Source organism: Diachasma alloeum, unplaced genomic scaffold (genome assembly GCF_001412515.2).
Source record: "Diachasma alloeum isolate Michigan unplaced genomic scaffold, Dall2.0 Dall_scaffold_00744, whole genome shotgun sequence".
Taxonomy (NCBI): Eukaryota; Metazoa; Arthropoda; class Insecta; order Hymenoptera; family Braconidae; genus Diachasma; species Diachasma alloeum.
In genome coordinates, this window is record NW_021680874.1 from 56,738 (window position 1) to 74,451 (window position 17,714).

The 17,714-nt window shown below is 39.3% G+C and overlaps 3 protein-coding genes across 10 annotated transcripts in view; all 3 read right to left on the minus strand.

Annotated features, from left to right (window-relative positions):
• The window catches only part of LOC107044471 (2-acylglycerol O-acyltransferase 2-A), an 18,315-nt gene extending 11,017 nt beyond the window's left edge, over positions 1–7,298 (minus strand). For 2 of the 3 annotated variants that reach the window (XR_003783150.1, XM_015266361.2), the window contains exons 1-2: positions 7,022–7,298; positions 5,962–6,337 (exon numbers count right to left, since the gene is read on the minus strand). Coding sequence is in view for 2 of the 3 variants with exons in the window: in XM_015266361.2 (XP_015121847.1) it covers positions 5,962–6,191 (230 nt within the window). In the remaining variant the exon portion in view is untranslated. Of the gene's footprint in view, positions 1–5,961; positions 6,504–7,021 lie in introns of those variants that run through there. The other variant, XM_015266362.2, reaches the window with a different exon arrangement.
• A 914-nt stretch (positions 7,299–8,212) lies between these two features.
• Positions 8,213–17,714, minus strand: part of LOC107044466 (protein GDAP2 homolog) — a 44,792-nt gene continuing 35,290 nt past the window's right edge. For all 6 annotated transcript variants that reach the window (XM_015266354.1, XM_015266355.1, XM_015266352.1 and 3 more), the window contains one exon: positions 8,213–10,738. In XM_015266354.1, the coding sequence (XP_015121840.1) occupies positions 10,685–10,738 (54 nt within the window). In that variant the 3' untranslated portion in view covers positions 8,213–10,684. The remainder of the gene's footprint in view (positions 10,739–17,714) is intronic.
• LOC107044467 lies at positions 13,991–15,394 on the minus strand. The gene is made up of 2 exons (XM_015266356.1): positions 14,256–15,394; positions 13,991–14,166 (listed from the first exon to the last, which is right to left on the minus strand). The coding sequence occupies exons 1-2, from the start codon at positions 15,088–15,090 to the stop codon at positions 14,138–14,140; spliced, it is 864 nt and encodes a 287-aa protein (XP_015121842.1). The 5' UTR covers positions 15,091–15,394; the 3' UTR covers positions 13,991–14,137.

Sequence of the window (17,714 nt, forward strand, 5' to 3'; positions counted from 1 at the left end):
GTGGTGTGGGAATGCATGCAGGCATTGGACACACTGGGTAAAAACAACCGAGTCACCGTAACCTGGGTACCAGGTCACNGATGAAAATATTCATCTGCAGTGACAGCCAGGCGGCGATACACGCCCTGCAAACACCCAGTACAGAGTCACAGGTGGTGTGGGAATGCATGCAGGCATTGGACACACTGGGTAAAAACAACCGAGTCACCGTAACCTGGGTACCAGGTCACCGTAACCTGGGTACCAGGTCACCGTAACCTGGGTACCAGGTCACCGTAACCTGGGTACCAGGTCACCGTAACCTGGGTACCAGGTCACCGTAACCTGGGTACCAGGTCACCATGGGATTCTGGGTAATGAAGAGGCAGATAAGCTGGCCAAGGAGGGTACAGAAAGGGTGCCCTCACACGGCCTACTTGGCATGCCCTTCGTAGTGGGAAAAACTCTTATTAAAAATTATTTCCAGCTGGATCATGTCAGGCGTTGGGAGAAAGTTGCGACCTGCAGACAAGCGAAACTGCTTATGAGAGGGCAACTAAGAGTTAGGACCAGAAAGCTTCTGGAGTTGCACAGAGGGGATCTGAGGGTAGCAGTAGGGCTCCTTACGGGTCATACAGCTCTCAGAGCTCATCTGTTCAAGATGAAACTTGCAGAACAAGAAGACTGCAGACTGTGCGGAGGCGATAAGGAGGGCATCATCCACATTTTATGTGAATGCCCCCTATTAGCACTCCGTCGCTATAAAATCTGGGGCCAGGCTTTCCTGGAACCAGAGGACTTACAACAAGCGGCTGTCACCAGCCTTATTAGCCTAGTGAGAAACACAGGGCTGGGGCTGTGTGACTGACCGAAACTAAGGCGGATGCTACAAAAGATCGTATGATTTAGGTGACTCTGGGCGCTTTAAGTGACCAGCCGCGCATTTTCTATTCTATTCTATTCTATTCCCCATTTTGATCATTAAACGATTTTTTTCTAGCTCCGTTACTAAATATACTTTATTTTAGAAAAAAAAATTTCTAAAATCTAGGGAATTTCTTTCCTTTTTTGGAGAGGGCATTTTGCAGAGAGGGGGAGGAGGGGTTGCGAATTGAGAATTGACAACCAAAAAAATTGAGTCGGTGAGTTTTTCAAAAAAATCTCCAAAACTAAGGGAGATAGCGAATTTTTACTGAAAATTTGGGGGAGAGGGAGGTTTTATTGAATTCTCGATGTACAACCCTCCCCCTCCCTCACCCTTCCACAATTTTTCAGTAAAAATTCGCTATCTCCCTTAGTTTTGGAGATATTTTTGAAAACCTCACCGACTCAATTTTTTTGGTTGTGAATTCTAAATTCACAAATCCTCCCTTCCCCTCTTTGCAAAATCCCCTCTGCTCACATCTAAAATTTCCGATATTTGGGCACCCCTCCCTTTGTTTATATTGTAACATGATAAAAATCATGTACTGTTCCTCGCCTGAACTGACCGCGGATCATGGGGGGAGAAATTAGTCGTTTACCCCAGCGAGGAGTCGGATCACCCAGAGCCACAACTGTCACTTTAGTTTTATTTTTTTTTTTTGACTATTTTCCTTCTGTCCATCATTCTATCGAACTCGGTCGATCGCGCTCACCGTGGATTACGTGAGCTTCGCGACGAGGGGAGTGGAGCGGAGCCTCGGGGAGAGCTACAAGACGGTGCGATATCTGAGGAGCAGCACACCGACGAGCACGCACCCACCGAGTCTGGGAGACTCACACCACGGAGGACGCGAAAGACGATCGTAGCACGCCAGCAGGCATCACAGGCCTCTACGTGCGAACCCCCACCACCTCACCGATGGATCGGCGGCACAAGGCCGTCCAGTAAAAAACCGATGTTACAGCATTGAGGGAGCATCGGATTATGTTGGCTTCTGCGCCGCTCAACGCGGATCACATCCACCGACCGCGAGGCGCAAGTTCCAGTTTCGGGGCCTGAGGAATTGGGAATTAGGACCATTTTAAAATGCGAAAGTCCAAAATTGTCGAATCACTTGGATTCTTCGCGCTTATCACGTGATCGGGTGGGGGTAGGAGAAATTGAGAGGTTCCTCGGGGTGATGTACGGCCCCGACGAACACTTCGCTGGGATTTCGTTCAATAAGGTCGCTGTGCGCTATTTAAGTTCNGTTTACCCCAGCGAGGAGTCGGATCACCCAGAGCCACAACTGTCACTTTAGTTTTATTTTTTTTTATTTGACTATTTTCCATCTGTCCATCATTCTATCGAACTCGGTCGATCGCGCTCACCGTGGATTACGTGAGCTTCGAAACGAGGGGAGTGGAGCGGAGCCTCGGGGAGAGCTACAAGACGGCGCGATATCTGAGGAGCAGCACACCGACGAGCACGCACACACCGAGTCTGGGAGACTCACACCACGGAGGACGCGAAAGACGATCGTCGCACGCCAGCAGGCATCACAGGCCTCTACGTGCGAACCCCCACCACCTCACCGATGGATCGGCGGCACAAGGCCGTCCAGTAAAAAACCGATGTTACAGCATTGAGGGAGCATCGGATTATGTTGGCTTCTGCGCCGCTCAACGCGGATCACATCCACCGACCGCGAGGCGCAAGTTCCAGTTTCTGGGCCTGAGGAATTGGGAATTAGGACCATTTTAAAATGCGAAAGTCCAAAATTGTCGAATCACTTGGATTCTTCGCGCTTATCACGTGATCGGGTGGGGGTAGGAGAAATTGAGAGGTTCCTCGGGGTGATGTACGGCCCCGACGAACACTTCGCTGGGATTTCGTTCAATAAGGTCGCTGTGCGCTATTTAAGTTCTTTTTTTTCGCTCTTCGAGCTTATTTGATCGACGGAAGTAAAGTACGTGGTGGTGTTGTGCCCGTTGGTTCCGGCTTTATCTTCCGACGTCGCCGTACTGAGGGTCCAGACGAGTCTGCCTGGTGTTCTCGCGAAATCACGGTGAGTGTCTATTTTCCTTGTGAGTGCACGCGTCTTTCCAGTAGGGATTCCACTCCGGCGCCCATTTTGGGGCCGTTTGAGAATGTGATAGAGTCTGCTTGTGACGCGGCACTCTGTAGCCTCCAGCTACCTCTTGATTGATGTCATTGTTAATTTCGCTACTTAATTGTGGTTACCAATCTACTTTTGTGGGGAAAACTAATCCCAGCTCATTTAATACGTCGACCTTCACCATTAACTTTTATGTCGTGGCTCTCGCGTCGTCGTCGCTTGCGGGTGATCCTCGCGTCTTAGCGTCTCCCACGCACCTTTAAAGTTATTATTATTTATTTTTGTTAACTAGTATCACTAGGTTAATTACATTTTTTTTTGGTTGTATAGCGTCTTTGCTCGCGGGAGTCCTCTGCCGCACATGTAAGAGATTAGACTGAACTCATTGGATTAAAATTATATATATTTTTTTTGTTGTGTAAAAGTNATATATATTTTTTTTGTTTTGTAAAAGTTTGCATATTGTTGAGTTCCGCTCATTATAGCCTGTTCCCACACGCCTCCGCGGTTATCTGAGCTAGTCGTGGGACGCGGCTCAACGGTGTGACCTTGTCCTTTGGCGGTTAAAAGGACTGGCGCCCTTTTTGGCATTTTGTCTCCTCTCGTTATTCCCGTCGTTCTAATTCCGGGTCGAGAGAGTCCAAAAGGGTCGCTGAAAGTTCGTGGAGAACCACGCGTCTGAATCCCGCAGACGCACTTGGAAAAATACCTCACAATATATATGTATGTTTTCTAAAATTAAGAAAAATGCAGCATTGGTTTTAGAAAATTTTTGTTCTTAAAAACAATTTCCAAAATCGTTAGTTTTTTTTATCCCATCAAGGATAAAGCTTAAGAATTGGAGTTTCGAAAATCGAGAAACTAGTTTCTAAAGCTAATCCACTTTTGTTTCTCTGTGCTGTACTTGCCTCTCCCATTTAACCCTCGAGAGTACACGGGATTCTTCCGATCACTGCCCTGATGGACCCTTAAAAATCAAGATCGCTTCAGTTCCCTAATTTAGATTTTTTTTTGAGATACGTTCTTCTGTTACGAATACGTAATACACAAGCGTATCTTGAAAGAGGTATACAACGGGCGATTATTGCACAAAAAATGTTTAAAAAATACAAACATTTTGAAAGTTTTTACAATGTTCCGAAATATACGAATCTAGATTAAAAGTGGAGATACGCTGTTCACACAAATGATGTTAAGTTGCCGACATAATTATTTGACCATAATCAAAGACACCGATAACTCCATGTGACATCAACTGGAATATTTTTTTTTTATTTAAGCATCAAACCTTACGGTTACATGGCTAAACTGGAATATTAAAGGTATAACTTATCCACGGAACTGAAAATCAAAAAATCCCAAATTTCGTCTTTACGAGCTTTTGTTTTTAAGTCAGTCTCGATTTCTGAGGACAGAAATTAAAGGCAAAAGGTCGTACATGGTAAAAAAAATGAAAAATTTTGTCATTACGACCTTTTGCTTTTAAAGAATTTTTCATTTCTGGGGACATAAGTTAAAGGCAAAAGGTCGTATATGCAGCTCACCATCAATCTGAAAATGTAGGTATTATAATAAGTTTCTCCAGTATTTTCACGCAGAAGTGTATAAAAAATGAGTGAAGATACGACGTTCTCGCTTTAAGAAACTCGGAAAGTAGCATCTTGGCGTTTACGACCTTTTGCTTTTTGACACGCGATGTGACTGTCAAAAGTTCTCTTTGACAATTGACGGCAATTTGCATAGAACACACATTTGGAATAACTACCATGACACCACAGTGTTGCTGCTGATCTTTCGAATTGCAGAGATATGCATAATAAACTTCACATTTTTAGCTTTGTTTCTACGTTGATGTCCGATTTTCTGTTCACGGAAGGGACGGATGAAATAGTACATTACATGCCCGAGCCTTAGAAAACAGATCACCGTCCCCCACGTGCAAGATTGCCTCCCGAGCCGAAGGCGAGGATGGCAAGCACGTGGGCGAGGTTGATATGTTTTCCATGGCGAGGTGTGTATATTAATTTTCGTGTCGAGGTACCTGAAAAACACCATGACACCCCATGACTGGGGTTTTTCAGGTCCCGTGACACGAAAAATAGTACTTTTCGTCACTAGGCCGGAAGCAACTTTTCTGACAAATATGAGTTTGCAACGCAAGCCGACTGGGAGGACTGCAATCATATGAGCTAGAAGAGTTTTTTCCGGCCGGGTAATGAACATTATTTGTTGTCATTTGTCCATAGACATATAATAATAACGTATGCTGGCTTACGGACTAAATGATGAAAAGATGCATTCCTGAAGTTTGAAATTAAAAAAAAAGAATATGGTGTGACATCACAATCTAAGCAACACCCCCTCCCCCCTTTGTCACAGTAGTCACGAAATGCAAACCTCTCCCGCTCTAATCGCGTGACGTAATATTTGAACGCTCTCTAACAAGACGTGAACATCTACATTTCGATGAATTAATTGAATAAAACAGGTTGGCAATTAATTTGAATTCAAAATGTCAAATCAATTCCTCTCCTAAATTCAATCAAGTGTACCACAATCTTGTCATCGTGAAATCATTTGTATCACAGGTAATTTGTTATCGCACCAATTTCCCAATAATCATTTCTGTCATGAATTGGTAAACCAGAATAAGTGATTTTCGCTTAGGGTCAATTATTGATGAATATCTTGGAAATGGATATAGTTAGAGAAATTTTTGTGAAGAGCTTTCTTAGAGCTGACATTTGGCTCTATAAAAACAATTTTTATGAAAATTTCAGTATCTTTCTTCCTTTCCAAGATATTCATCGATGATTGGGACTAAGCAAAATGCAGTTATCCTAGTTTACCAATTCACTACAGATTTCGAACTTTGAAAACAGATTTTATCTAAAAATTTCAAATGAATTCTTCAAATTCTTCAATAATTCAATAAATAATTTCCATTTTTTGGGCTCACCTTCGTCCACCTCGCTTGTATGTATTCCAATCAAGATAGAACACCCAGTACAAATAAACCAGCGTGAGGTACCTCAACCATTGCCCAAATACTAAACAGTAGAATGTGATCATCCACCCGATGAAACTTCCAAAGCCAAGCACGCAAAACCAAGCGCCGGCCGCAAGTGTCTGCAGCCGTCTCTCGAGAGGCACCCTGAGAGGCGCAAATTTTACACCCAACAACTCCATGTGCCGATTAATACAATCCACAAGTTGCGTTTACGACCGTATAGCTTCAGCTCGCAATATCTTTAGGACTTTATAATTAGAACACAGCACTCTCATTGGTCAACTGTCACAATACGTTTTGTTCTCCAGCCCCTAAATAATTTCCCCTGAATGAAGAAAATTCAATCGTTCATTAGGAATAAAATTATACATCGTCTCAAATTGGCATTGGCTCATCAATGTTTAAATATCACCAAGGTATGGAATGTGGAATGGAGACAATTTATCCGATCGAATATATTGGAGGAAAAAATCCGAACAGAACTAAACGAATCTGCCGTTTGAAGGCGCGTGGTGTGACGCATCTGGTCTGTGCCATCTAGATAACTATGACTAGAGTACATATGTACCAGTCTCAACGCGACAAGTATATTGGTGAGTTTTATCAGAAAAAAAACTTACAAAGAGGCAGAATTTTTAGAGAAATAAATTCATCATCGGTTTTCGTGTAATGCGCAGTACAAAAAACGTTTTTACCGAAATTTCACTATCTTTCTTAGATCTCAATATATTTAGCAAAAACTAAATTGAAAAAATAGTATATTTCCCACCAAGGGAGGGAAAATAAAGGAGTCGTGCCCACGTGCAGAATTACACACTTACAGGTAAGCACGTGGGTAAGGGTCCTTTATTTTACCTCCCGTGGTGAGAACGTTATTTTTCGTCACGGCGTAGGCGGAAAGGCAGATGTGTCCTTTCCGCCCGCCGTGGCGAAAAAAGCATTGATCATATTCCCACTTTTATAAATAATAATAATCATAATCATAATAGTAGTAATATTTGAGACTCACCGGCTCTCCTGACTCGAAAACTTCTGACACTGAATACTTCCAAATAATATTATCTTATCACCCAGCTCATGGAGAGTCACAACTGATTTCCGAACTGACTCCCGAACCGTCACACGACGCTATATTTGAATTTGTCTAATCTCAAAGTCTTCGAGTATCCATGGGGCCATTTTTATCGGGTCTAAAGATTAAGTAGACGAGAAGTTGCACGGTACACGGGCAGATGCCGATGGTTCTTCTTTTTATCCTCACTCAAAGATAGAGAGGCAAGCACCATAGATGCGGATGGTTAGTGGTTTTACGAATTGTGAATGATCATAAAATGCAAACTTCGAGGATCATGTACAAATCATGTTCATTATGCTAGTTATTGCATAATGAAGTGACACGAGGTCACTTGGATGATGTACTCTATTCACGATTTTTATTGTCTAGGAATTTTTCTTGTTGTAATCGTAATTTTTGTGGGCTAATGTAGTGAAGAGTGAAATTCATAACTTTATAATTTTGTTTATTTTGCGATTATCTCAAGAATGAAGGGTTCGGCTGGAAAATTTTAGGATACATTACTTATTGGCAATTTTCTCATCGACAAAGAAAATCTTAAAACAATTTTGTTTCAACCCAATATTTTCATAAATAATTGCGTAGTTAAGCATGTTTAACCATTTTTAGCAAATCTTATTTTTGCATGTTCAAGGAAAATTCTATAATTTTTTTGGCTGATAGCAGAAATTATGAAACTAACTTCTTTGATGGTAAAAAAAAATTAATCGCAATAGTCTCGCCAGAAATAAATGAACAAATTTTTCCTTATACACGGTCTCTTCTAGGATTTATGTTGAAATTTATAATTCACCTACTATAAGACGCTAAAAATAGAAGGTAATGTGCATAACTATACTGAATCGAATGGCCCGAAAAAAATTGGGGTTCCCCCGCAAAGAGGAAATATTTACAAGATTCTATCCCATATAAGCGCATGTTAGCGCATGCGTTTGGGGCATTTTGTCCACTCCATTTCTAAATAATAAACGTGGGTTGGTGGATTGAAATTTTTATCAAGATAAAGGGAATAATTTAATCTCTCAGTTGAAAAAAAAAAACAATTTTTTTTTAATACTTGCGATTTTGAATAAACATCCTTAATAGATATCTTGTCTGAGTGAATGAATGAAAAATCCATCGAAATATTTTTAAATCAATTTATTTTGTCTTCCTCTAGAATAAATGTTGTTTTTTTAATGAATTCGTATCCTTCTCAATCAATAACCACCACTTTTCTATACAATATATATTATTCATAATTCGGAATAACAACAATGTCGAAGAGTGAGGAGAAGAAAAATTGAATTATTTTTCTATCTCACTCTCTAATTCACTCTCACACACATACAACTTAAAAAAAAGTCAATGACAACTGCAAACATGTACTCTCATCTATCATCAACGGATTGGGGGATTATTAATAATTTCACAGAAACGATGGTTTGAAAAATCCAAAAACATTTGCAGATTACCAAACACAACCAAATGATAATTTTAAAAATATGTGATGTGAATATTTGTTGATTGAAACATATTCTGAAGCAATGATGAATTCTCGATTGATTTAGATGAATAAAATGGGGGAGTCGAAATCATTTATGCAACAAATAGATTGTCCGATTGATTAAGCTACTATTAGGTCGAGTTAAATTAAATTATGAAATGAAAAACTATGATTAGTTCATGAATCTGTAGACCTGATAATATTTCATATTTCTATGGGGTTTCTCTCTGAGTGTTCCAGCTTTACTCAATATTCTAGTCAAGTAATAATTCATTAGTCGAAATTAATTAATAAAAATCATTGGAATGAGGAGCCACTATGAGAATTTAATTTTTCGTGTTAGAAGTTTAATTATCTCGATAACCCGTTGTTTCTTGAACTTTTTTCCCAAAAACCAGTGATAAACAACCGAAATAAATAAAAAATGAAGGAGATATCTCTCATTTCACAAATTCTCAATATATCTCGTCTCTCCACTTAACCGAAACGATAAAATAAAGAATGTAAAACGCATAAAATAATGACTGTGACAAACAAAAATCAGCGGAATGAATTATCGAACAGGCTCGATTGGTCAACATGAACGCGAGACGCATTTTATATATCTATTAATTGATAATATTTCTTTTTTATTCAACTTTATTTGTTTAATCGTCAACAACGGCACGGCCTCTACGAGTAAGTGGCGCGAAGCTCTTTTGACATATTCTTTTGCTTCATCTAGCCTACTCAGTTACTTTTTAATAAATCTCCTCGATAAAGTTCAGATTAATTTGTGAATGACGAAATAAAACTAAATAAACTGATGCAACAATTCAGTTTTTTATGTCTTATTAAATAATTAAGTATCTCGATAATGCATGGTTTTTGGTAAAAACATCTCTCGACGTTTCCTCCTGAAACCACTCATCGTCGATATAATCTCCTCTCCTGAAAATTAATCTGAACTTTTACATAATCTAGAAACGAGATGTCTCCCCTGAATTTCCACACTTTTACATAATTTATCCTTCGATTTCATATTCTTCTATTTCCACTTCACGCAAACACTATAATAGCAAAGTCAATTAATAAAATATTGATAATGTACAGGTAAATCGCATATAGACTCTGTTTTCAACGTTTTTCCTCAGGTTTGTTTTTATACCATTTGTATTTCTCTATAACAACAATATTTCGACGTACTTTTTACGTAGTTTCAATACCACAGGGGCAAATCACTCCTGTTCATCTAAACGTTATAGGTACTCTAAAATATTGACGACGTGCTCATATCTCTCGGTTTTTTATTCAAGAAAAAAAATGAGGTCATACGAGTAAAAGCCATAACAACGAAAATCTCTTATTTCCGGTATTACCCCATTTTTTATTTTTATGCTGATTTTATGCTATTTGATAAAGTGAGGCTCGCGCAACGTCGCAAAAATACTGATTCACCGATATTGTTTGGCAGTCAATAATATCTAATATCTAATTCTTCATACGTTCGTGTCTATCGGCTATGGGTTTTAGTTAATGATGTTGGGTTTTTGAATGAGACCTGATTATTAAACCTAATAGAAGTTCAGGATCTTTGGAACATAATGCAATATTTTTTGAATAAAAAATGAGTAGTTTTCTAACAAAAAAGAACTGAAATTGGAAATCGATTTCTTCTGCATCTGGACTTTTTCCACGTTGTCCATTTATTAATTAGCTGAAATATCACAAATGAGATCGGGTGAAAGACGGTTCTATCTTGTTTCCTCTAGTACAAACAATGTTTTTTGTCAGCATTTCTTGTCTCATGCAAAAACCCAATCGTCTCGGAAAAGGTCAGAATACTCGACTCATCATTTCCGTCAGCAAAGGAATTGTTAACTCCCTAGGAGCTTCATTCTCTCTCGCAATTGATTCACAAAGATTATATTGTTCTCTTTATATCTGGGCTACACTTGGGAAAAAATTGGTAGGGTGAAAAAATGCTGTTTCACGGTAATTTTTTTCTCTCTTTGCGTGCGAAGGCAAATTTAAAGGCGACGCGGGCATTATTAAATTTACGATTTTTTTTGTTCTTCTTTCTCTTGAAGTGGGAATTTTTAATTTATTGTGTAGTTGTCACCTCGCTGCGGTTACGTTAACGGTGAGGGAGACTGGTCTGGCTGGTAATATCTCATTCCGTTTATCTGGAAAGATGAAGGAGTTATTAGTTGTAGACATATTCTCGTTTTATGATTATGTTTAGTGTTACTACGCTGTTTTTAGCGATTGTGAGTTATGGGAGAAACATTGTGAGACGTTCTTTATTGGAAATTCAATTTCAATAAATGAAAAATATCTTGAGGTTCTCTCCCAAAATCACTCGTTATCAATTTTATCATAATTTCGCATTTATAATTTATAAAAATAAAAAGTTACCCTCTTTTAAAAAAGGAATGTAACATTTTTGTCAGCAATCTATTCCGCCATGCTAGACTTAAAATTATTTCCATCCTAAACTTGAATATCTTGTATAGTAAGATTAGTATATTTCTAACCTAGGGAGGGAAAATAAAGGATCCTCAGCCGCCAGTGCAATTACCAGCCGAGCCGAAGGCGAGGTTAGTAAGCACGCGGCTGAGGGTCCTTTATTTTACTTCCCGTGGTTAGACCGCGATTTTCCGTCTCGGCGTAGGCGCAAACTCAGAGTTACCTCCCGCGAAGCGGGAGGGAAAGGTAACTTTGCGCCCGCCGGGACGGAAAGTAGATTGTGCACCAAGGGAGGAAAACAGGACATTCCAACCCGCGTGTGGATTATTGCCCTAGGCGAAGCCGAGGGCAGTGAACACGCGAGTTTTGATGTCCTGTTTTCCTTACTAGGTAAACATACTTTTTTTCGTCATAACTGCACGGTATAGTTCGATTTTGCTTCGCAAATGCAGGGAGGAACGTGGATTATGTCATTACGACATAACCGAATAAGCCACTTTCCTCCCGTCATTTGGGGAGGAAAATCGAACTTTCCGTGCAGATATGACGAAATAGTATATTTCCCACTAAAGGAGGGAAAATACTATTAATACATAACTCCCGCGAAGCGGGAGGAACATGTGTCCTTTCCGCCCGCCGTGGCGAAATAGTAAATTATGTCATAAGGACGATAGGTCGAGGTTTGTGAGTCGTGCTGCAAACTTCACACGACACACAAACCGAGACCATCGTCCGAATGTCAATCAATTTTTTATCACAAAGTCCCGCAAAGGAGGGGTGGGATGGGGGCGGAGAAGGGAGTCCGGGGGGCGAAGCCCTGAAAAAAAAAATTCACAAAAGAAAAAAATATATAAAAATTGAAGTAATTTGTACTCTTTGTTAGGTATAAGAAAAATACTACAAAAACCTAGTATTTCCATGAAAAAATTCTACTGAATTCGTATTGGAACCCTTGAAAAACTCTATTGAAGTTTTGTGAAAATTCTATTGGTTTGTTGTGCTAATTCTATCGGAGATCATGCAATTTTACCATCTCGTATTCCTAAAAGAATATTTAATAGAAAAAAGTCCATAGATTTTTCATTTCTTCATTCTTGGATACAAATTTCTCAAATTTTTATGGAGCCCACCTCCCCCTCGCTTCTCACTAAATGAAACACCAGAACAAACGTAAACAGTGATAATAATGAGTGAATCGGAAATTCTCTGTCTAAAAGGATGATTCTAATGAAAATTGGATAACAGAAAATTTTCGATCGTGAATGTGCGGAAAGCATAAAGAACAAGACGGAGGAATGGGGAACAGGGGCAGTGTGAAACAGCTGGTTTGAGGTTGAATTGGAAACGCTAAATATCAAAACGCCATCTATGAATAGCGGAGATTGGGCTGCACACAGACAGTATGCAACCCAATTTGGGCTTGTGTTAGCGTGTATATGGGAAGCCTAAAATCGTCCATATTGGTGAAAACGAGCGCCGCCATCGGTAATTAGCGGTCCCAATATTTAACGAGTCTACCCAAGTAGCAAACCTTGCGAAATATATCTGAAAGTATACCAAAAAGGCTGTTAATGTCTGTCCAAAAAGGTAACTTGTGTCTAGAAGTCACCTAGAAGTTAACTAAAAGTTATCGTATGACTGCAAGATACCTTTTGGACGGACATTAGTCTGCCTTTTTGGTATACTTTCAGATATCTTTCGCAAGGTTTGCTACTTGGGTTGGAGCGCTAAAGCGCGACATAAAGTCAGCCGTTCCTCTTTATCAAGTCCATGGCTGCTAATCGCCACCTATCGGCCGCAGAACAGGCCGATAGGTGCAGGTTAGCGGGACTCAGTGGGCCTATTTCCACCGTACCGAACTTGAAGTGTTGTTGGCGTAGACATAAATTCAAAAGAAGTTCGANGAGCGCTAAAGCGCGACATGAAGTCAGCCGTTCCTCTTTATCAAGTCCATGGCTGCTAATCGCCACCTATCGGCCGCAGAACAGGCCGATAGGTGCAGGTTAGCGGGACTCAGTGGGCCTATTTCCACCGTACCGAACTTGAAGTGTTGTTGGCGTAGACATAAATTCAAAAGAAGTTCGATGGATGTCCTTTTACCTGGAAAGTAATAGCCAACTCCCGTCTCGTTTCCACCGAGACTAATAGTCCAGTCAAAATAGTTTTTTAATGGTCAGTTGACGTTCAGTGCTCGGGGAGGTGTCAATCGATAGATAAAAATTCCATTATTAATATTCTCATTCGTATATGTGCGGAGTTTCCCAGTTAATTAATAATTAATTAAAAACAATCGAATAATTGTGCCAAGCCACTTTCTGTTCGTGATTTCTCCAATGTCACTCATTTAATCAAAAAGAAAAAAATACTACTTTGTAGCTAATAAAATTTGCTATCGAATAGAGTTAGGAACTTATATCGAGAGATGTACGGTTAATTTACGATAAATTTTACAAGTTCTTTTGGATAAATTAACGCCAAAGCGTCCGCCATTTAAGTCCCCCGAGTCACGTGATTCGCGCCATGCGCAGACTATTCAAACGTCCGCTCCGTGCATTCATCATCAACTCAGTTTTAACAACAGTGTAATTTTCTTTTTTTTTAAATTATTTGGACGCGAAATTCTGAGCACAGGGTCACGAGAATCGAAAAGAATATTTCTCAGTTTACAAATGGAAGGCCATACGTATAAAAATTGCGGTTTCTAAAAATTGGAAATGTCTATTAGCATTTAAAAAATGCCTTGAGGGTCATAATTGAAGATTTCAAGCTTCAAAATTGAGTCTTAAATTTATGAGCGATGAGAGTCAATCGTCACAGTGATATCAAGGTCAAGTGGAAAAAATTTGAACAAAACAAATATTTTTAAAAAAATAGAGGATTTATTTGTTTAAATTATTATTAACAGAAGGGTTCATCATTATTGTCTAGAAAAAGAACTTTTTAATCGTAAAAAATCTATGTAGTCAATATTATTACAGGCCTTAACTGAATTTATTAATATTGTGAGTAGTTGATTGAAAAATTACAATCACGATCAACAAAATGACTGGGAGGATTAGTAGCATTCAGAGTATTGGCAGCATAGATACATGAAGATCCAAAAGTGCGGGCTTCCCTCAGTCACATAATTCTGGATCCTGGCTTTCTGTAAAATAAGAAAAAAAATAGTTCATTAATTAATAGTCAATCAATTATGGACTTTTCATGAGCAGCATGATTTTGAAAAATATTTACCATTCATCCTTCGTTTTTTGCTTGTGCTCGGTCCACTTTCATCTTCAGCTTCATCGTCAGGATTTTCATCATAAACTATAAATGGGAAAAATTTAGCCGAAATGTTGATGCCTGTGTTGCGGAAACAGATTACTGTTGGTTTTGGTGGCCTCTCCACAAACACAAGTTCACTGCCGTACTTGGCAATGAATCTCTGCTTCAAGGTAGTTTTGGTTGTAGTCCAGCCCTCCATTTTCTCCAGCAAACTATTATAAGTGAATTGACACTCGCCACTCTCTTCCATGTAATGACACAAGCCTTCGAATGCCGCATCTAGACCAGGTAATCTCTGCTTTGGGTCTAAATTATCCTTAGTTTTATACCTAAACTTCTCGTAGCATTCGATGTGGTAGCGGGCTTTTTCCATGAGCAGGTCCTTTCCTTCGATTTTCCTCCTCACCTTCTCGGACCAATCGTCGTTGCGAGCAGCGATTGATTTTATGATGCATTCCTGGGCTTTTGGGGTACATATCTTCCGGCACGGCTTATTTAATGGCTTCCAGGGTTTGTGACACAAAACACAATCGTTTTCGAAAGAGAATGGCGGTTCAGCAGGGACTGGCTGAGGAGCCGCTGATTGTCCTTCATCAGTCACTTTTTTATTCGTTAAATTATATGTCACTCGACACTTCTCATGGACTTTGGTTTCTACCAAGCCTTCTAAACACTTCCACTTGTCATCTTTCAGTTTACTTCTGGCAATTAAACCAATAATGCCTTTTTGTTTCACTGCACTCACTCGCGTATTGTTGTCCAGCGGATTATTACAAATGAAACAATTCGTTGGATTATTCATTTTTCACACAATTAAATATGTCCTATGTGTTCCCAAATAGTTCGGTGTACTAACTACAAACGACACTGGCCCACTGAACTGTTATTCCGAAATTCCCCTCTGCAGAAAGTCCCGTTGTTAGGGAGTGAAACGACGAGGGTCCAGACAGATGTGGAACACCTGCTCTCCAAAATACTATTGGAAGGGGGCAGGTAGGAAAAAAATCCAAGGAGACTGAGCACAATCGACCACTTCACACACTGAATTTTGTAATCTAGCGATGTTAACGTTTCCACTTCTTGAAGTGATTTGACTAGAAATTCAGGATGAGACAGTTTATATATATATATAAAGAGGGGTGGGGCAGAAAACAGGGGCTATACAATTTGTAAATTGAGTCACGAGAAGTCCAGTCGACCGTTTTTGAATACCTGGAAATCCATGATTCATACAAATATGAATAATAATCTAGCAATCCCTTATTGTAGCCAACATCAAATATTTTGCCCAGGGGGAGGAGCACTAGCATCAAATATTTTGCATAGGGGGAGGAGCACTTACAGGTGAGATATCTTAGAAAGATGAGTCAGACCCCAGGGTCGTTGGATAATCCTTTTCAATGGAAATTTCTTCTATTATATTTATATTTATAAATTATTACAATTGAAATTCTTTTTGATTGAATTGTCATTTTTTTAAACTTTTTTTTAGTTTTTCGCTAACCCTGGAAAAGACTATTTTTTTTTAAAGGAAAGGGATTTTTTTTTTTTTTTGAAATTCGAGGAACGTAATCACGAGAGTAATTTTCCTAGTTTTTTAAGCGAAAAAGGGCATTTTAAAGGCCTCAAAAGCGAAAGAATTTTTGTTTTTTTTTCAACAGGGATTTTTATATATAATTTTTTTCAACATTATGAAACTTAGGACAAATTTCTAGCGATTGAATGAGAAAAAAACAGAAATCATATATTTTGTGGGAGTCACTCCCCTACAAGGACCCTCTATAATCTCCCCGAATATGGACTTCTTTTACTCTGCCCCCTGCTATTCAGGTAACGGCCCAAACAGCAGGTCAACTGCTCAGCCCTTCTGTCTATTTCTTGAACCTTCGATTTTCCCATTATATTGTCATCACCGATAATTTTCACACTCTATTTTGAAGCTTGAAATCTTCAATTGTGACCCTCAAGGCATTTTTTAAATGCTAATAGATATTCCCAATTTTTAGAAACCGCAATTTTTACACGTATGGCCCTCCATTTTTAAACGGATAAATATTCTTTTCGATTCTCATGACCCTGTGCTCAGAATTTCGCGTCCAAATAATTAAAAAAAAAGGAAATTACACTGTTGTTAAAACTGAGTTGATGATGAATGCACGGAGCGGACGTTTGAATAGTCTGCGCATGGCGCGAATCACGTGACTCGGGGGACTTAAATGGCGGATGCTTTGGCGTTAATTTATCCAAAAGAACTTGTAAAATTTATCGTAAATTAACCGTACATCTCTCGATATAAGTTCCTAACTCTATTCGATAGCAAATTTTATTAGCTACAAAGTAGTATTTTTTTCTTTTTGATTAAATGAGTGACATTGGAGAAATCACGAACAGAAAGTGGCTTGGCACAATTATTCGATTGTTTTTAATTAATTATTAATTAACTGGGAAACTCCGCACATATACGAATGAGAATATTAATAATAGAATTTTTATCTATCGATTGACACCTCCCCGAGCACTGAACGTCAACTTGCCATAAACAGACTTTTTCACTCTTTTTTTACTGGACTATAACTCATCGTTGTGTTTCCACCGACGAGTTACTTAAACTCTACTCATGTCCAACCCACCGGTGGAAATAGGCCCAGTGATGAAAAAATATTTTTTTTAAATTACATATATTTATTTTTAGAAAACAATATTTTCATTTTATTCATGTTCACTTTCAATAGTAGTAGATGATGTCATCAGGCGTGTGACGTATTGTCATTAATACGTCGGTCATTTGTTGAATACAATGTGACGTATTATGAATAATAAGTTACATTAAATTTATAATGTGGGACAATGAGAAAAGAAATATGATTTCTTTCTCATCGTGCAGGAGCAGAGCTCAGCACTCTCACGGTGCTATCTGAGTCCAGCTTCTGGGTAACGAAGCTGACTGTTCTAGTTGTGTGCCAATGATGACACTTAATTGTCTCTTAATTGACTACTTGCTCTTCAATTTTAGGTCTTGAGCGTTTTACAAAGACTCTACAAGGGCAGAGTACGATCAGGAGCACAGTCGAGCGGACCTCTAGCCCAGGCCTTCAGCCAAAATCGAGTCGAAGTCCCTAGTCGAGTCTTTTAATAACGCGTATACCAACCCATAATTAAAACAGTCGTGTATTTTAAACCATCAGTTAATATACCATACTTTTACCGATAAATACGCGAGTGTTTATTGAGAATATCACCAAGTAATATCCCTTCCTACCTTTCCTAACATCCCTACGAATGAGCGAATCCCCCATGAGCTCACCGCCGAAGTTGGCTGCGCCGCCCTCGTGAGTAACCGCCTGCTTTCCGCAACTAGTTGCGTAATGTACTATTATATGATACGTGCGTGTAACCGCATGGGTTTCAGTTGACTATAGTCAACTG